This window comes from Channa argus, chromosome 2 (assembly GCF_033026475.1).
Source record: "Channa argus isolate prfri chromosome 2, Channa argus male v1.0, whole genome shotgun sequence".
In the NCBI taxonomy this organism is placed as follows: Eukaryota; Metazoa; Chordata; class Actinopteri; order Anabantiformes; family Channidae; genus Channa; species Channa argus.
In genome coordinates, this window is record NC_090198.1 from 24,907,168 (window position 1) to 24,926,375 (window position 19,208).

Below are 19,208 nucleotides of genomic sequence, written 5' to 3' on the forward strand. Positions count from 1 at the left end.
AGTTGTAGCCCATTATGGAGTTGTTTTTCCCATTTTTACATAGGAAATCAGCAGACTAATATTTAAAATTGTCTAACTAAATGATTTGCAATAATGTGTAAATCAATCTTCTCAAAGCATTATTTACAAGTCAAAAAGATAAGACAAATCAATAAGTTTTATCAGATTAGCCATTTTATTAATATACACATGACCATAAGAGGAAGGATTCTTCTTAAATTCACACTGAGGGATTGTGGACAATGGATAAATACAGAAATATAAGTATTCCTGTAACTTTGAGTTGGTCTGCCTTTATTTTCAAGTATGTGTCATGGTCCTCTAGGTCCTTTACTTTTTCCACTGTTTTTTTTCGTAGTCCCACTTGGCCGAGAAGCCCTCTATTGGGTTGATTCTCATGTCCAGCATTCTCTGCAGTTCCTTCTCTTTGTACTCAGGATCAAATGTGTGTGGGACTGGTCCATACACTGCAAAAAAAGGTAAGATGTCAAGCTACAAGCATAATTAGACCGTAATCAAACAAATAGTAAACCACTGACAACTATACTGTTTTTGGTTTCTTTGAGCCCATTGGTTAAGATTACAGGTAGCTCTACATTAAACATTGGACAGATGTTCATGACTATTATAGACATTTTTCAACACTTACAAAACTTTCTCTGCCAGAGAACAACCAGGCCAGTGAAGCCGATAAAGAACAACATCCCTCCAACAACAGACTTCCACTCTGATGACCCCTTGTTCATCTCAGCAAAGCTCTGATTGAAGCTGATGCGGTACACTGAAGATTGGATACACACAAAGGTACGTGACTAAAGTTCTAACAGCAGAAAAGTGATGGAAACAAATAGGATGCTTCTACACATATGACTATTACTGGTAATAAAATCAGTTTCAGTAACGATGAACATTTCAGGGTGTTACTTGCACAAGTCTTACGTTCAATCTTCTCGGCATTGGAGAGTGCAGCCCAGGAGCCCTTTTCCTTCTCCTTCAGGGACTTCTGCTCAGGACTCAGGTTCTGCACATAGCGGATCTCCGGCAGGGGGACATCCTGCCTGTCAAAGTAGGGAGGTAGAGTATATTCCTCTACCTTAGCAACACCTGCAGGAAATGAAATAGAATAATTCATCAGTTGAGTTTTGCCAACACTTAAAGCCTTGATTGAAGTCAAATGTTAGAAATACAAACCTTGTCTAACACGACTCGTTTTACTTTTTTTAAACACTGTTAAAATGTTAAATAGAAACCATTTTATTAACTGCCCCAAGGATTTAAATGTAATTTAAGTTGTGCTCCAGATCACTTGTGTTTCGCAGTAGCTAAAGTAATCAGCTTTTAAGTCATATTCCAAATCTTGTCAAATAACTTTGGTGAAATATATACAAATTATTTTGCTATTATTACAGAGGTGCTATTACTCGCTACTACTTAATATATAATGCAACTTGTCACTTGATATATCCAGATACACTGATCAGCCACAGCACTGGTGGCCATAGGTCAGCATGGGTATTCTGATGGGTCTAAAGCTACAAAGCCCCATATGCAGCAAATTGCGTTGCACTGTTCTTTATGACCTTACATTATTTATTATGCTAACCACTGTCCACCTCAACACAGGAACCATAAGGTAGTTTTAACATTGTGGGATATGGGTGTATATGATTTCATGCTATTGCTAAATAGAGCTTTATCACTGTAATGAATTAAATGGTAAGTCAAGTGTGGAAGTTTTGTTTTTTGGCCATTCCTTGATCCAACTTTGGAAGAGTATGGGGGTGATATATTTATTCATTCTTACCATCCAGATTCCGATTACATGGGAGAAATGTGTTTTAATTGTTCTAATTGAATTAGTTTTTAAGAGTTGAGATATAAACAGTATACATATACACAAAGGTATGAGGTGAACATTGGATTCATTTCAAGTCACTTACCATGTCCACCGCGTAAGCAGACAGATGTGGAGATGGCACGCTTGCCAATAAGGCTAAAGGCTCTGGTGGCTAACATGCTGTGAAAAGGTCATAAATAAACCAATTAAGCACGTTTGCACACATCCATAACATTCATTACAAAACATCCTTACTTTGACTTTAATGTAACAGTCATTTCTAATGTTAAAATGTACTAAACGAGCCCAAGCTCTTTGTCAGCTTATATTAAGATGTGTTACCACCTCATTACTTTCATTTCATTCATACTTTCATTTCCAGCCTATTTTACAGTTCTTCTACACGCACCTTAACATAATATAAGCGTTCAAAACTAAACTGGGTGTACAGCACATTGCTTACATTTTAAAACTGTGTTTGAACAGTTCTACGTGCCGCGTTTAATAAGGGGACTATGTAAAGACCAAGAATATATTTTTGATTTAAAGTTAAAGTTTAAAAAAAATAATAATTTAAATGCTTGGTTTTTAATATGGTTTTTAATGGGTTTTTAAATATTTTAATGCTTGGTAATATGCGTTTCAGATAAATCACGTAGTTCGCACAAACAAATCTCTTACGATATATGTATTTACATGTGTGTTTACAAATGAGATTGTGCCTTCAAAGCTAATCTCTAACTGAAACCCAAGGCGCTGAGCTAACGTTAGCATTAGCTGCCAACACAAGGTCATAGAGTCCGAAAAAACATAACACTGAAATACTAGCTTATTTGAGAAAGCACTGTACGATTCGACATTTTCCACTGACTGACCGCCTTTCTATACACACGCTGTAGACCACTGTGACATTTACTGCGTGTGCAACGCATTTGCCTCTGCAAATTTGATGGTTAAAGCTTACGACAGTTAGCCGGCACGTCAGCCAGCGCTACCCCCGCTACGCTCTGACAAAGTCATTGTTACAAAAAATGCCTGTATGGCTTGAAACTGCCAACTCGTCGCGAGCTAAAGCTTACGTTTCGAATGTGTGTAGTTACGACGAGTGTGTAAGGACGCGAAGTATTTTCTATTTGGTTAGAAAATGCTGTTAGTAAAATACAATGACTTACATTCCCTTTCCTGCTCCCGTTCGCCGATGCTCTTACAGGAAGTGTGCTGATGACCGGGAAGGGAAATCCGTAAGCTGGGAGGTCAAAGCAACCGGGACCGCTACGACAAGCAAGAGTTTGGTCACGTGATCAACGAAGATAGCCGAAGTTTTGGTTGGCTAATGTAGGCCTAACCAGGTTACAGGAATTCTACTGGTGTAGAAACTAAGTACATTTACTTATCTGCTGTACTAAACTGGAGTTTTGAGGTACCTGTACTTTACTTGAGTAGTGTATTCCTTTAACTCACATGTCAAAGTGAGTTCAAACAATCTCTAATCAGATACTGAGCTATAACACTTCAATACAGTACTTGTGTTAGCTACAAATGATTTTTGTTTAACCTTTATTGCACTTGTCACACTTCAATTAGGTAACGAGAGGCATGAGTTTTTCAAGTGAAGATATTATTTAACAACTTAATTTAAGCTACACTTTTAAGGAAATTTAGCTTTCTTTTTCTTTTTTTAATATTTTAACTCATTCAAGAGAAGACTGATAAGATAAATCCTTTGGACAGTGCATATCTTGCATATGTTTAAGCTGTCACTGCTATTCATAATCCATTGCAGCACAATGATCAGTTTGACATTTCATTGCATCTCATATTCTGTCACTCCAAACAAAGGAAAAGAACATAGGTGAATTTATTGATACACTTAGCATGTCTTGAATAAACATTCGTGGAAGTTGTTATGTGTAGGTTGTTCAATTATTGTTGTGAAAAATAAGCAACGCAAGTCATCCATTAAATCTGCAACAGAATACATTCTCCCACATCGATTTGACGATGAGATGAGAAATTGCGTTCTTGCACCAAAGCAAAAAAGGAAACGTTCTCCGTGCTTGTTCGGCTGCCTTCGTCTCGTCACGTGACTCAAGCCATCGCCCGTCGAAACGGTCCTTCGAGAGTCTTCCGTGTGGGTGTATAATCGTTGGTAACAGGCTTACTGCTAGCTCGCTTGTCCTCTAGCGGTGAGCAAAATGGACCAATCACTGATCGCGTAACGTAGCATTGGATTCCCTTACGCTACAGCCAGAGGTCAAGAAGCGTAGGAAATAGAACGGAAGATGGTGATCCGATATACGACAGTTACGTTCTGATTTACGGCACCACTGGTTATGCAGGGACGACTGTAAGGTGGAAGTAACATTAGCTCCTTCGGCTAAATTTGCAGTGTCTATTGATTAATCTAGTAAAAAAGACGGGCATTTCTGACGGTTCGTTAAGCCTACGTGTGCTCGCTTGAAGGTTTAGCAACAACGTTTGTGGCAGCAGAGTGATCACCGAGGCAAAAACCCACTTTCTAGCGGGCATGATAAGTAACGACAGCTAACGTTAGCAGGCAGCAGTCCCTTTTCAACGTGTGGCCACTCAGCTACTTCGGCGGAATCTGTCTCTCTACCGATTCTGCCGATTATCTTTGTAAATATGCCTATTCAGCTGACAAGTCAGGCTTACTGTAAAATGCTTTTACACGCTGCCAAGTATCCTCACTTTGCTGTGAATGGATTGCTGGTGGCAGAAAAAACGAAGGTGAAGAAGAAAGACAGCCACGGCGAACCCGTTTTATGTGTGGACTGTGTGCCACTGTTTCACGGCACGCTGGCTCTGGCACCAATGCTAGAAGTAGCTCTAACATTGGTAAGTCAAACGTTGACTCTGGTTATTGCTGTGTAGCTAGGAGTTTTATTAAGAGTTTTCAGTTCAATTTGAGGTTGGCTGTAGTATCTGTTGCTGGTGAAGTGTATAATGTTACACTAACAGGTGTTTTTAGTATTGGCACCCCCTCCCCACCCTCCAGTGCAGATATGGATTGCATCTCTAACAGCTTCTGTGAGCTTAATATACTGGAAACTGACTGTAGCCTCATGTATGTTCTTTTCTCTTGCTGAAAATGTGGTTTGACGTCCACTGTCCTTTTGTCCTTTTATGTTGGCTTCACTACTCCCTCTCCTACCTCAGATTGATACTTGGTGTAAAGAAAATAAATATATCATTGTTGGATATTACCAAGCCAATGAGCGCACAAAAGATTCAAGGTACGGGTAAACAAATAGATTGAACTCTGTTGTTTCAGGATAATATTGAGAAATTATTCCCCAAACTCTGGGCTCAGATGCACTAACTTGTTCACCCTCTCTCCTGCAGACCTAACCAAGTTGCAGAAAAAGTGGCTGCCAGGATTTCTGACAACTTCAGTGAAGCAGCGATTGTTATGGTAATAGTAAATAATCCAGGCTGGTGTATGTACTTTTTTGTTTTGTAAGATACTCCAAAAGTGTTTAGCAACATCGTAAATGATACCGAATTAGAATGTAGATTCCTCAAGCTATACAAACGTAAGTATGTCTCTACTTTTCTCTTTATTTCCGTCAGGTGGACAACAGTAGACTAACAATGAGTTGTTTTGAGCCCATTGTGCATATCTATGACCATCATGAAAACAAGTGGAAAAGCAGAGATGCAACTTCGTAAGTGTCCCTAAGCTGTTTCACTGTAAAACGTGTATGTATTGTCATTTTTCCACTAGAGCTGAATCAACTTTCTTTTTCCATTAGTCACGCTGAACGTTAAGTCCACGTGTTTAGTCCAAGTAGAGATGGCTTCTTACTAACGTAGAGGCAGGCTGTCTTTTGTCCGGTGGTCCAAATATTATCCACTCCAGAGATCATTGTATGACAAACAACAAACATTTATTGAGTCCCACGTTCCAAGTGATTGGATAACAAAGTAATTCCACACAACAAGTTTCTCAAAATAATTCCACAGAACACTCTAAGAAAGCGTGTACAGCAACACACTCAACTTTCCACTACCATTCCACGTCCGTCCCTTAGCTCCAATAGCTGAAAACTCCCCATTGTTTCCCGGACAACTGACTAGGCAAACACTTCAAAGGCAGTTATGCAATGTCATTGATGACTTCATCGTCTACACCTAGACACATCCAACGACCTCAGAAAAAACTAAACGAAACAAACAGACAAAACCCCCATTGGCTCATATAGTACTAATCTCATTCACAGCAGCACCTGGTATAACAGCTCCCTGTGTTCTCTTATTAGCCAAAATATTTAGTGTTGACATTGTGTAGATATGTTTAGTGTTAATTGCCAAATATATTTTTGTCTGTCTTCTAGTGAGTGTTTTGACGACTGGAACGAAGCACAGAAGATCACATCTGCTCTGTTAGAGGGCAGGTCCTATGAGAACTTGATTGACTTTGACAATCACTTGGATGATCTAAGGAATGACTGGACCAACCCTGTCATCAACAAGTCTGTCCTGGATCTGTGCTAATGGCCTCAAGCTAGGAAAAACCTGTCCACAGAAATATTGCTGCCATTTCAGCATGCATGATGCTCTAAATCGTGTAGCACAACAGTACAGGAATCCTGAACGCAAAGTCTTTGTCACATCTAAGACTCCTGTAATGATGGAAACTTACTGAGGACTAGCAAGTAAGGCCAAAATTGTTTAAGGGCAAGCACCATATGTGCACTGTTGGCTTGTGTCCACCTGACACTGAGGTCGTTATGGCAATTATGTTTTTGCTGTGGTTTGTGTTAACTCTTAGTTGTTTGCAAAAAGCTAAATTCTACAGCGTTTATTTTTCCTCCTAAATTTTACAGTCACTAGTCATCCAAACATCATCCCAAAAATGTTAAAACTTTTAGATGATTATATTAAAGAGGTATGCTATATATTCTTATAAAAATTAGTTAGTTTAAAGCTCTAAATACATGCTGATTTTATTCACTCAGCACTCATAAAAAAATATATATAGATGACATAGAACCAGGGAGGCAGTAATCTTAAAATGTTTAATGTCACATGCCAACTAGAGTCCTGTAGATGCACCAGCAAAAACAAATAGATAATTGACTCAAACGTTTTCACTTTGAAATTATTAATGCGTACGAAAAAAATTCTATGATGCGTCCTGTTGTTTTATCAGTGTGATTCTGGATGACAGTACATGTTAGCAAATTGGCTCTTGATAACAGCTGTGGAAGAATGTGATTTGTTCTATGTTGGATATATGTTTAATGAATTAGGTGATAGCATTTATATGCAACTGACCACTCAATCAAACCATTTGTTATATAAGATTTACAAAATAAACTATATATGTAAGGATGCAGAAGTACCTTACTAATTGAGATTAGAATGAATCCATAAGAGCTAATTACTTGAACTATTTCACTTTCCACCTAGAGTTTATGAACTGAATGTACCATGAAACCAACTTGAAAACATCCAAGACACATTTTACATAGTGTAAATAATTTTGCTAGATGTTTTTGACAGATACCAATGCCTGACATAAAAAAGGTTGATTTAAAAAGTTTAAAAACATCTTTCATCAGCTTTAGGGCTGCAGACTTTTGGTTTAGTTTTATATGGCAAAAGAATTCCCTATAAGGGTTTTACTGATTGCTTTTGTGCTGTATTAGTAACACGTGCGTCAGTAACATTTGATACAGTTGTGATTTTAAGAGAAAGAATGAAGAACGGTAACAATGATAATTTTATATGTCAATTTTCATGATTTTATTTATAATAAAAACATGCCTGGAACTAACAGTGAAGTAGAAATTGGGGAAAAGATTGGTGATATTAATTTTGAAAAATTGGAAATTGCAATTCATGTCTGTTAAACTTGCCTTAAACCCCTTTTCTGAGTAACCCTTCAGATTTTCATCCATCCAAATCTAATATTGTTCCACATATAATTCGCACGTTTTCATAATAACACGGAAACTAAGCTAAGCTTCCCTCGCTGTCTTCTCTTGACTGTCCTGACAGCCATAGACTTTGCTCTGACCCATTCTGTTTTTCAACTTCAACAAATCCCTGTTTTATTTCCAAAACGAAAATCTTTCATGGCTGTGATTTTCTGTTATCAGGTCCATGTGGATATCTGCATGCGCCTATAATAGACTTTTTGCGTCCTGTCATATCATTCACTCAGACAACAGAACTGGTTCAGTGTTGTGCTCATTTGTCACTTATTGTCTGTACTCCGAAACCTGTGTCCATGTGGACCAGTATGACGTCTTTCAATATAACTCACTTCCAGTTATTAGTAATTATTAATTCATTTAGAGGTTTTTTGCTTCTTGTAAAATACTCCAAAATAGTAGAAACAGCCCTGATAAATTCTCAGTCTGATTCCCAGTGGATGCAATTAAATGTTTTGTTGAATCAACAATCCAACACACTGAATTTACTAATTTAAAAAAAGAAAAGCGGCAAATCCTTATACTTGAAAAATAAAGCCATGGAATGGGGACATAATAAGAAACAATAAGTTGTCTATTTGTTTTCTCTAAGTTGATTGGTGAGTTAAATTAACTTGTTCTTTGCTGTAAATATTGATATTTATTAGATTTTTGTGGTCTAAACTGTATTTTACACAGCTATAAGATTGTTAGATTTTCACTGTACAGTGTAAATATGTAATTCATGACAATAAGCACAATTAGACTGTATACATTTCCAATATATACTTTTTTTACTAAGCTCTATTTTGGAGGCTTGTACTGTACTTTGTACTTCCTAATTTTTTAGTTGCAATGCTACATATGTGACTAACAATAACTTAAACAATATTACTTTCATAATGAATACATGGAACTAAATAGAATCTGATCTATTGGATAAAATATCACCAGTAAAGAATAATTCTTCCAACAGTGTTTAGTACAAGGCTTCTGCTTGCATGCAGAGTTGGTTTTAGAAGTACAGAAAGTCATTAAAGTAAAGTTGCAAGTACGGGAAGAAATTCAGAAGTATATACAGTTATATAGTAAATGCAGTTAAGTTACAAAAGCACAAGTACAGCTCTGTTCGACAAACTTTGAAAGCTTTAAAATTTAGAATATAATATATAAAGTAATTTTTAAAAGCTAAGCATGGAACAGGAAGTACAAAACTAGTAAACTAGTTGACTCAGAACTACTATCTGAAAACTAACTAGAAACTGAACTGAACTGTAGTAAGTAACAATTTACCAAAAGGGATCAATAAAGTATGTTTTAAAAAGGGGATGCTACAATATTACCCTTTGAAATACTCCAGTAAAGTAGGCTACAAATACCTCAAAAGTACCAAGTACACTACTTATGTAAGTGCACTAGCTGTAGGTATAATAGCAATAACAATATTATAAGATATGTTAAGTCTAGAAATAGGAATGTATGTAAACATTAGTTAGATGAATCTCATTGAAGCACCGAGCGAGGGACAAGTTAACTATTTAACAGATACTACAACCACACGTGAACGCGCTCTCATTCTTAACGCTTGTGAACACTGCCGCCTTGTGGTGATCACCTGCAAGTGCTGCTACTGTCACATGTTCCACTTCCTTTCTGCCCAGACACAAAAGTTTCAAGAAACAATAAGTCCAAACTTTATATATATTGCACCTTTCGTAGAACCTAATGCAATTCAGTGCTCTTTGCAGAGTTTTTAAAGTTGATAAACAGGTGTACCAGGCAGAGACCGTACAAGCAGTCAAAACAGCGATAATAATGCCCACTAACGAGATCAAAATATAATAAAGTGAAATACAATAATAATAATAACAATATAAAAGTTAACAACAAGGCACACGAAACGATGGCATAAGACATTAGAGCATGAGACTGAAGGACAATGAGACAAATTCACCCATATAATAGATAAACTCTAGTAATAAAAATTTATGATAAATGATAACGCTATAAAACAAATACATTTACATATAAAGGAATTGCGCACATGTGATGTTTCAATTAGAAGGCTGGCTAAAAAGATTGCTTTAAAGTTTGCTTTTTTTAAAAACGTCAAGACTTTCTGTTGTGCTGAGATCCTCAGGCTGATCCAACGGCTCGGAGGCGAAAAGAAAAACGAAATCAACTACAAGACTTGAGCCAAATGATCTAAGAGCATATACAGTTCATCCACTGGAAGCATGTCAGCGCTTTAAAAACAAGTAAAAGAATTATAAAAATCAATACGGAAGCTGACAGTCAACCAGTGTAAGGACTTCACAATTTTTTGTAATGTGTTTTCTCCTGGTTCTTGTCAGGACTCAGGCAGCGGAGCTTTTTGTTTTACTTTATTGTCATTAAAAAAGTTCAGAGACATTCAGATTTACCGTAGACATACAACAAAATAAAAACAAAACAATACAACAACAGAATAGTGGTGGGGGGAATAGTTTATCACAAATTGTTAACTAATTGTAATCTTTTTTGGCCTTTGTAGTTTGTGAATACTAAACCGAAGAAATGTACTGTCAGAAGTTTTTTGCCAGTGAATTTACATTTATGGATATGAAATTTGGCCAGTGAAATTAGCAAATTAGAGCTATACTTCTGAGGTGTGCAAACCTCAAACAGTCCATGTTTCCAAAATGAAGCAAAATTTCCTTCAGCGTGGGTCGTTCTGAATCAACTGAGTGAATTAAGGAACGGGCAGTGACGTCACACCTGCACTGTCCCTGACGCGACGGATACGCGAAGCCATAACATTTCAATTTCGACATAGATTTACACACACCAGGCTTAAATATTAATGAAAGTAATATTACATATACTGAAATAACTTGTGTAAATGTCGAATACTGTACACGGTTTTCCCTTTACGATATCAGCTGGCTTCCTGTTAGCAAAGGAAATTGTCCGATCGTTGACGACATTACGTAAATTCACGTAGCAGGCAGCGCGGGAAGATTTTGCAGAGTGGACGCGAAGCAAAACGCTTTAGAAAACAAAACAAAACAAAACGAGCAACCGCGCAGCTATGGACCCGTCCGAGGTAGAGTTCCTCGCCGAGAAAGAGACGGTGAAGATCATTCCAAATTTCAGCTTGGACAAGATCTATTTGATCGGGGTAAGTAAACCTGTGGCGTTCGCACGGGCGAAACTGATATAAACTGCGATTCGAGGTGACTGTGTGGGTCAGAGGCGTTAATGTAACGTTGGACCATATTTTTATATTTATATTTGATTCACTATGCTAATGAAGAACTAGTTACTTCTGTGTGTGTTTGCACAGTGTATATATGCGTGGGTGTTTATATATTTGTATTCTCAGGGCGACCTGGGTCCCTTCAACCCTGGACTGCCACTTGATGTCCCGGTGTGGCTGGCTCTTAACCTGAAACAGAGACAGAAATGCAGAATAGTTCCTCCAGAGTGGATGGATGTTGGTAAGATTCAAAAACTCCATATTAAATTTAAAGTTTGTGCAGGTGTTTTAATATTTAAAGGTTACAGGTTATTCCTGTCAAACTAAAATATACACTTGTATTAATTCTTTCAGACTGCTCCAAACTATGTTCTTTTTCAGCCTTAATTAACTGTTTGTGATGTATCCTTTATCGTAACAACATGGATTTTTATTTAGATTTAAGTGGGTAAACCTTAGTATGAATCATCTATACAAAAGTCAAGCATTGAATAAAACCCTATAAGCCTCCAGGAAGGTGAGATTTTAAATGTTTTTTTTATTTTGGGTGGAGAGGGCACTATAGCACAGAGTTATGCATTATATCATGCCCCCGTTGCACTGTTAATACGTCTTAGCAGGACGTAGCAGCCATTCTTTTGTGGGCTTGATTATTTCAAGAGGTTTTGTTGACAAAAAAATAAAGAATATAATTTAAACTCTTTAGCAACATTTGTTTATTGACACATAAATGGGCTCTGTTGTGATTCAGTTATTGTTTTGGACCCATCTGTTGTTTCAATGTGCAGAGAAACTAGAGGAGATGCGAGAGCTTGAGAGGAAAGAGGAGACGTTCACACCTGTTCCCAGTCCTTACTACATGGAGCTGACCAAGCTGCTACTAAACCAGTGAGTGAACAGAAACACCATGCTTCTTTGTTTGTGGCACTCTACCTCATGTGATTTGTGTCTTTCTGTAGTGCGTCTGACAACATTCCTAGAGCTGATGAGATCCGAACGCTGGTCAAAGATATCTGGGACACACGAATTGCCAAACTCCGCCTCTCTGCAGACAGCTTCATTAGTCAGCAGGAGGCCCATGCCAAGGTAAAACTGACCGACAAGAATCACACTGTAATAATTCAGTCTAGGATAATAGCAATGAGGTGTTACAGAGTTGAAACAATTATTAAAATGATTGTTTGACAGAAGATTATTCAGCACCCTAATCTATAACTTGTTTAAACCTAATGAAAGCAGAATGTCTAGTTTCTCAGATGTGGATGTTTTCTTACTCTACTTTGATGGTGTAAATGCCATTTGAATATTTTTGGGTTTGGGCTGGTGTTCTCGAGCCCTGCAGACATGTGATGTGATCTCTTGCGCCTTGAGTGTTTCTAAATACAAATGAGCCATTATCACAATATCCTGCAAAAGTAATTACTTACTCTTTTATCCCCTCACCCTGCTTTTGGTTACACCGGTATGTTCCGATGCAATAGAACTGCCATTAGAGAACAGATTCATAGAGAACTGAACCTGTCTCCTCTCTCCTGCCCCTTTCTGCTATAGCTGGACAACCTGACTCTGATGGAGATCAACACTATACGTGCATTCCTTCTTGATTCTCTTAACTGCATGTACAAACTGCGCTCCAATCTGCAGCCTGGTTCCACTAAAGGACAGTTCATGGACTATTGATCCACAAACTCAAGGATCATGTCCCAAGAATTTGGGAAGTCTGGCGTTAAAGCCTTGGGCTGAGGCTTGTGCTTAGTGAACCTGCGCTTCACTACTGAAGACAGTTTTTCTCAGAAGCTGAAGAAATATTACGGAGCCTTGTTAAGGGATAATCTTTCTTTTCAGGGCAACACGTGGTAAGCTGTACATATTTAAAAGCTATGTGTTGAGATGTGTTAATATTTACTGTCATTTACAAAGAACATGTTTCAATAAGTAACAATAAATGTATATGTTCAACCCATATAAGTACTGTTCTAATTTTTAACCTTTCGATATATAATATGTATTAATACATACAGTTCACAGCCATTTTACATTGTAATATAAAACCAGACTGATTCCCAACACCCACAAATATACAAATATTAATATTTAACATTTTTGGAATATTTTATTCTTTTTTGTCTGAAATCACAGCCATATATTCATAAATACCTAATTACTACATTCAACAAAGAATATATTACATTACAATGAATTCAAACAAGTACATTTTTAAAAACAGGATTTCACAGCATCTAGACATCCTCCACTGAGTAATGGGGCTATTGCAAGGGCGTGCATGGGTTGGAGACACAGGGAGGCTGGGTACGCGGGTTCACTGAACTGCACCTTCCTCCCCAGCTCATTGGCAGCATGCGTGCTCTCGTGGCTCTCTTCCGCTCTGTAAAAGATGACTGTGTCCCTCAGATCCTCTCAACTGACTTAGGCCATATTATTTATTTAAAATAAAATGTTTTGATTAAATAGACTCTAGAGATGTATTTAGGTGAAAGAATTCAGTGCCTGGTCTTGACTTGCACATATTTGAAAGGTGTGAGATAGACAGTAGACACTTCAATGTAAAGTCCCTGATTGCTGTGTTGTGTGTAGAATGTCCATCATGTTGACAAGTCATTCATATGCTCCCAAATTCTTGAGGCACTTGTAAGTAATTTACTGTATATAAGGGGTAGTTGTGCTTCAGTCTTATTTTATGAAATGTCAATTTACAGATTTTAAGTTGATCACATAGTTTTCTCTGAAGTACTGAGATCCCTCGTTGTTTTCATACCAACCATCCCACCACCACAACAGAGCGATGGCCAATGCACCTTGTAGGCAGCCGTTAGGGTTTCCAATTGCATATGCAACCGGATGGCTGGGGCGACATGGGTTACAGGGCAAAATGTCAGTATGAAACCAGGAAGAGCTAAAGGACAGAAGTTGTAAACAGGTATAAGGCCCGGAAGATCACATCTGGCTGATTTTATATGTTTTAAAATGCCCAGATTAAATTTACTTTGTGTAATTTCCATCCTATTTGTAACATGTTGGCAAGCTTTTAAATAGTGGGGGTTTGAAAATTGGGCACAAATACAGGCAGGGCATGGGAGATGGCCATTCTAGTTTGACTGTTTGGCTTCCGAATTGTAACTTAATTTAAACGGCTACTGTTCATTTTTCATTTTGGCACAGGGTCCCCTTATGGCTGCTGATAAGGGTTTCGTCTTGTAAGGCGTAATATTAAGCAAACCGTCATACTGTAAGTCCAATGCTATATAATGTCATAGAAAGTGAATCGAAGGTCCAATTGTAGGATATAGTATAGAGCTTGTTTCATCCAATGGCTGCTTAAGAGACTCTTCATGTCTTCAAAGTAAATCAAGTAAGTAAAAAAACAAAAACAAACAAACAAAAAAAAAAAACATTACTTGTGGATCTCAGCTGTTTCCTGTATGAGAATATCACAAGCTACCTAGTCATGCCAGCAGCAGTGAAGCAGAAGTGTTGCTGGAATGGGCATTAAAACAGACACATGTTGCTCTAAAGAAAGGGGGATGAGGGGGCAGGAGCCATTTCTCTGGACCTCCGAGTAAGCTTTGCTGAGCTCCGAGGCCAGATGAGGTGGCGGTGACTGGGTCTTAGCTGCGCAGTGCCAGGAGAGAGTAAGGAGTATCCTGTTTACTCTCACTCTGTTTAAATTCTCAAAATGAGCTGTTCTGGCCAGCAGCAGTACAAACACTAAAAGCAAGGCTTTCTTTTCCAACCCAAAAAGCATAAACATATAAAAATGGCAGGCTTTTTCTTTCAAAAGAACAATGATTAAAGTAATAAAAACATACAAAATTCTTTTAAGTCTTCATATTATATACAATACAAGGCTGAAGCACCTTTTAAAATTCTTATTCTCAAATTTTCTATTTCGAAATAAAACATTTCCTTAATTCTTTCCAAAAATGTGCATTTTCTATGTTTTTCTCTAATCTGAACAGTTCTTTGTTGTAACACAGTACCACCAGGTAGTTCTTCAGCTTTTATTCTTAAGTGCATTTCCAGTTCAAAAGCTCACATGGCCACTGTGATAACATCAGTCCTGACTGGCCAGTAGCCTTTGTTTGGAGATCTGGAGCCTTCGAGTCTCTTGATGACACCCCTCCTGGGGTAGCTGCTCCCTCATTGGCAGGATTGTCTGTGTAGCTGTGGTGGCGAAGGATGCAGGGACTGAAGAATGTGTGCAAAGCGTGTGTTTGTGTTAATCTTCAGGTCCTGCCCCCATACTCTTGCTGATCTCAAGATTGGCTACGTTGGCACACGTTAGTGGCACAGTCCCTGGCTGGCCACAGTCCAAAGACCCCCTGTCCTTCACTGAATGGTCCAGCCTGCTGTGCATTCATATATCCATTTATTCATTTATCTCGAGCCAGCCAGATTCTCCTCCGTCGAGCCATGTGGACCAGGCCATGAAAAATAAACTCTGGGTGTCAGTCTGAAAGGGGGAGGTGGCCAGGGCCTGGGGGCCACTAGGTCGAGTTATTAGGGTCACCTGGGAGGGTAACCCTTGTAATGGCCGCCTCTTGGCCAGTGTGTCTGTGGCAGCGTCAAACACTTCCTGAAGTGCTCCAGCTCTGCTTGTAACTTCTCTCGTTCGACTGCCAACTTCTGTTTCTGGGACATCAGCTCCTACACAAGGAGGAAGACAAGGTCAATACAGGAAAGAACACAGTGTGGCTCTTTGTATTCTTATTTCTTATTTATGTCCCAGCCTTTTTGTTCTAGAGAAAAAGCATCTAACTCCAGTATTATAGATGCAACTTATGCATTTCACATTTTATTAAAGTTAGTTTGCTCAACAGTTTGTTTAATAATCTGCTAAAGTGTGCTCGAGAAGCCTTGCGATCACAGACTCACTAGCAGCAGAGCAGCGCGTGCGTGTGTGTGTGTCTTACCGCACAAGTATGAGATAGCTGCTCAGCAGTTAGACTGAGGTTGTAGTTCTGAGCTTCTAGTCTTCGACATTGGTTCTGCAACACTTGTCGCTCCAAACTTTGCTCTAGAGGCAAACACCAAAAGTGAGAATATGGAAAGAAGAAAAAACAAGACCTGGTTATAGATAAAGACATGACCACAATGGAAGTGAACACTGAAATGCTACTAGGCTGATTTCCCATAAGCAGCTACAGATAAACACCTTCTTGTTTGAAGCTCTTTCTGCAGCAGTGACATGGTGTGTTAAAAATCAAACGTTCAACATATTACCATTTATATCTGTTGTTTTGAGAAAATTTCAGCGACAAATCTGGTTACAATATTTATTTGCACGGGAGAATAACACCTAGTGGCAAGAGAAGGCTACAAATTAAAGACCCTCAGTCTATTTTCATTTTAATAGCATTTTATCTATTATGTTTAATGAAATCACTTTATCAATAAATAGTCATGTGCCTTAGTCTCTACTGGTTTTAAGGGGCATATTCTTACTGTTTTATGAACCTGTCAGTCACTTAATGCAGTAGCCTGTAGAACAGGCTTTGTACAAAAAAGGCTGCCCACAAAACAATATAGCTACCATCACAAAAATTCTAATTTCAAACTCTTTTTCAAGGAATAAAAATGAACGTTAATTTATGAAGAAGTGATGGAGGTAAAAGTTATGATAATCAATATATGTTCAGTCTGGCTTACCTTCAACATATTCCTGATAAGCTTCGAATATCGATTCAATCCCCCGCCATTTGGAAGCAGGAGCCTCCTCTTCCTCCTCCTCCTCTTCCTCCTCTGAATCGTCTGGACCTGATCGATCCTCCCTCATCCCTGAGGCCTCCCGGTGTTGGGGTACAGAGAAGTGCTGCCCGTTGGGCTGAGGGTGAGTGTGTGGATGGGGAAATGAATGTGCATTTGAGTGAGGCTGTGGCTGTGGTGGTCGACCAGGAGTGCTCTGCAGCTCTGGAATGTTGTAGTGAACAGAGGACTCCTGAAGGTGGGACGACTCCGACATCCCTGTGGCTCCACCTAAAGGACAAAGATGGGAAAAGAGAAAGGAGTCATCAGTTTATTTAATACTGAAGACTAACTAAAAGTAATAAAATTGGTAATATGTTATTCATTTACATCATTTATGATGCAAAAATGGCAAAACGTTCAAAAGTTGTAAATTCATATTAACTGCATTCGGAGCGAGACACTGCGCAGGAGTTATTAGTACATTTTATTTTAGAATGGTCATAGAATGGCTAATGTTTTCCTCCAGTGCACACATTCAGGTCTGTAGAGACCTTATTCACTCATTTCATACAACTGTAAATTAATAATTAGTGGATTTTGGACTGTGTCAGACAACAGCTAATCTGAGGACTTCCACTACTTGCAAAATAATAAAAAAATTAAATCAATAATAAAAATAATTGTTAGTTACATCCTTAAGGATTTTTAATGCTTCCTTAATAAACCACTGTTTCTGCAAGTGCAAGTTTTTTCATGTGTTCAAGAATTTACAATTTCTTTGTCTTATTTTCTATATAATAAATTGACTGATAAGATCATATATAAAATTAATAATAGTAAGTCAGACTAACATAATGCACTGATCCTTTTGTTCAGTCTAATTCTACAAACATCAGTAAGCACATTCTGCTGTTGAAGACTTTGATGTGCTCTTAAACACTTCAAACTGAGGACCTCACAAACCTGTTGGTTTTATCTCAAATAGTCTAATAGCTGAAAGTCAGTGTGGCTAATCACTATGCTACTAGGCTCTACCACACTGTGGCTTGTGCTGCTTACCTTTGTGTTTCTGCAGAGCCTTTTGAGTGGACTGAAGCACAGATTCATGGAACTGCTGGGCAAATTCCTCAGGGGTGAAGCTGTCCCAGGGTTTGGTGCGTCCATTTATGCTGTGAAGGCCCTCTTTAGCCTGCAGGGGGATTGGGGGCCGCAAGCTGTTCAGCAGGCTGGAGCTCCTCTTAGAGATAGGTCCCTCACTGGGCCCCCGGGCCTTGTCTGGATAGACAGCTGGAGATGGGGGTTCCTTTGGTCTTAATGTGTCCCCAAGGGATTTTGGATGGCCACTGGGGGATGCTGGGCAGTGTGAGGAGGGGCTATGCAGTCTGACACTGTGGTGTTCCTCTGATTCAGAGGGAGGCTGGGCTGATGCAGGATCTGCAATCATTTGAGCATGTGTTAGTCACAATCAGGTTAAGATTCCACAGACGCAATGCTGCAATTAGAAATAGTTGCAGTTGCATCTCCCATAACAATACATTCTAGAAATGCACAAACACCACTCTATCCTGATACTTCAGAGTTGGGAAAGTGTGCATGATTATGTTGGTAAACATGTCTCACCAGAGATCTGTACCGGAGGGCTCTTACACAGCGGATGAGGGGCATGTCTGATGGTATCCAAGGTTACACTTTTTTCTTTAATAGCCTGAAGAAGCTCCACCACCCTTTCATTGTCTAAGAGACAGACAGAAAACATAACATTCAAATCTTGATTTGGTTGGTTTGGGTATATTTTATTCACAATTTTATGAGCACATATTTTTCCTAGTTGTATGCGTGTTTGTGTTACGAAGTTGGATATGGCTTGTTAGCATGGCAGGCTGTGCGCTGCCATCTGTAGGCAGCAAACAGTAAATCAAAAGGATTAGACCAGGATCACTATAAGCCCACTGCTGCCACTCCCAATTTCTGTCTGTGTGTGTGCGCACGCGGGTGCATGTTCGTGTGTGACTTAAAGCACCTACAGACAGAACCTTGGCACAAGTCCACCTTTCTAACTAGGGCACAGTAAAACATTACATTATGCATACATAATTGATAAAGTGCTGCACATAAGAGTTTGAGGCTGACACGACTGTTTGACCCCTTTACAATTCCCTTCAAGGCTTGAGTCAACATGTTAATGAGAAGATGGTGCATGCAAAGCAGGAAAACATCTGCTGAAGTGAAGTGTCAGTGAGCTGTAGAGCTGAGTGAGACTGACAAATATTTTCTACTAGCTAAATGTACATGCAATAAGTTTTCATTCTTTTTTTTGCAGAAATGAGATGTCAAAGAGAAGAGACATGATGGAAGGGGATAGTAGCATGACATGCACAGGGCACTGCGTCGCTTCTGGTATGTAGAGGTTCCTCAGTAGCTTTCTGAAGCAAACTCACTGAGCTAGCCAAATTCTTTATTTAAACATTAAGGGGGGCAGGGATTCTTT

At 38.8% G+C, this 19,208-nt stretch overlaps 4 protein-coding genes across 7 annotated transcripts in view; 2 read left to right on the forward strand and 2 right to left on the reverse strand.

The window, feature by feature from the left end:
• Nucleotides 1-152: 152 nt before the first annotated feature.
• cox4i1 (cytochrome c oxidase subunit 4I1) lies at nucleotides 153-3,131 on the reverse strand. The gene is made up of 5 exons (XM_067487084.1): nucleotides 3,010-3,131; nucleotides 1,941-2,017; nucleotides 940-1,104; nucleotides 650-781; nucleotides 153-467 (listed from the first exon to the last, which is right to left on the reverse strand). Exons 2-5 carry the CDS (start codon nucleotides 2,014-2,016, stop codon nucleotides 331-333), a joined length of 510 nt encoding a protein of 169 aa, XP_067343185.1. The 5' UTR covers nucleotide 2,017; nucleotides 3,010-3,131; the 3' UTR covers nucleotides 153-330.
• An 834-nt stretch (nucleotides 3,132-3,965) lies between these two features.
• emc8 (ER membrane protein complex subunit 8) lies at nucleotides 3,966-8,588 on the forward strand. The gene is made up of 5 exons (XM_067487078.1): nucleotides 3,966-4,693; nucleotides 5,015-5,091; nucleotides 5,201-5,270; nucleotides 5,429-5,523; nucleotides 6,193-8,588. Exons 1-5 carry the CDS (start codon nucleotides 4,481-4,483, stop codon nucleotides 6,350-6,352), a joined length of 615 nt encoding a protein of 204 aa, XP_067343179.1. The 5' UTR covers nucleotides 3,966-4,480; the 3' UTR covers nucleotides 6,353-8,588.
• A 2,121-nt stretch (nucleotides 8,589-10,709) lies between these two features.
• Nucleotides 10,710-12,975, forward strand: gins2 (GINS complex subunit 2). The gene is made up of 5 exons (XM_067487083.1): nucleotides 10,710-10,936; nucleotides 11,141-11,255; nucleotides 11,803-11,902; nucleotides 11,974-12,100; nucleotides 12,566-12,975. The coding sequence occupies exons 1-5, from the start codon at nucleotides 10,847-10,849 to the stop codon at nucleotides 12,692-12,694; spliced, it is 561 nt and encodes a 186-aa protein (XP_067343184.1). The 5' UTR covers nucleotides 10,710-10,846; the 3' UTR covers nucleotides 12,695-12,975.
• Nucleotides 12,976-13,101: 126 nt separating this feature from the next.
• The window catches only part of gse1b (Gse1 coiled-coil protein b), a 163,825-nt gene continuing 157,718 nt past the window's right edge, over nucleotides 13,102-19,208 (reverse strand). For all 4 annotated transcript variants that reach the window (XM_067487016.1, XM_067487021.1, XM_067487038.1 and 1 more), the window contains 5 exons: nucleotides 18,341-18,454; nucleotides 17,780-18,154; nucleotides 16,682-17,008; nucleotides 15,946-16,049; nucleotides 13,102-15,679 (listed from right to left, as the gene is read on the reverse strand). In XM_067487016.1, the coding sequence (XP_067343117.1) occupies nucleotides 15,539-15,679; nucleotides 15,946-16,049; nucleotides 16,682-17,008; nucleotides 17,780-18,154; nucleotides 18,341-18,454 (1,061 nt within the window). In that variant the 3' untranslated portion in view covers nucleotides 13,102-15,538. The remainder of the gene's footprint in view (nucleotides 15,680-15,945; nucleotides 16,050-16,681; nucleotides 17,009-17,779; nucleotides 18,155-18,340; nucleotides 18,455-19,208) is intronic.

Coding starts and splice junctions, on each gene's coding strand:
- cox4i1 (XM_067487084.1), bottom strand. CDS start 2,016: ATGTTAGCCACCAGAGCCTTTAGCCTTATTGGCAAGCGTGCCATCTCC. Junction 1,105..1,940: donor CTGCTTACGCGGTGGACATG/GTAAGTGACTTG, acceptor CATTTCCTGCAG/GTGTTGCTAAGGTAGAGGAA. Junction 468..649: donor TCTCTGGCAGAGAAAGTTTT/GTAAGTGTTGAA, acceptor CTTTTTTTGCAG/TGTATGGACCAGTCCCACAC.
- emc8 (XM_067487078.1), top strand. CDS start 4,481: ATGCCTATTCAGCTGACAAGTCAGGCTTACTGTAAAATGCTTTTACAC. Junction 4,694..5,014: donor TAGAAGTAGCTCTAACATTG/GTAAGTCAAACG, acceptor CTCCTACCTCAG/ATTGATACTTGGTGTAAAGA. Junction 5,524..6,192: donor AAAAGCAGAGATGCAACTTC/GTAAGTGTCCCT, acceptor TCTGTCTTCTAG/TGAGTGTTTTGACGACTGGA.
- gins2 (XM_067487083.1), top strand. CDS start 10,847: ATGGACCCGTCCGAGGTAGAGTTCCTCGCCGAGAAAGAGACGGTGAAG. Junction 11,256..11,802: donor TCCAGAGTGGATGGATGTTG/GTAAGATTCAAA, acceptor TTCAATGTGCAG/AGAAACTAGAGGAGATGCGA. Junction 12,101..12,565: donor AGCAGGAGGCCCATGCCAAG/GTAAAACTGACC, acceptor TTTCTGCTATAG/CTGGACAACCTGACTCTGAT.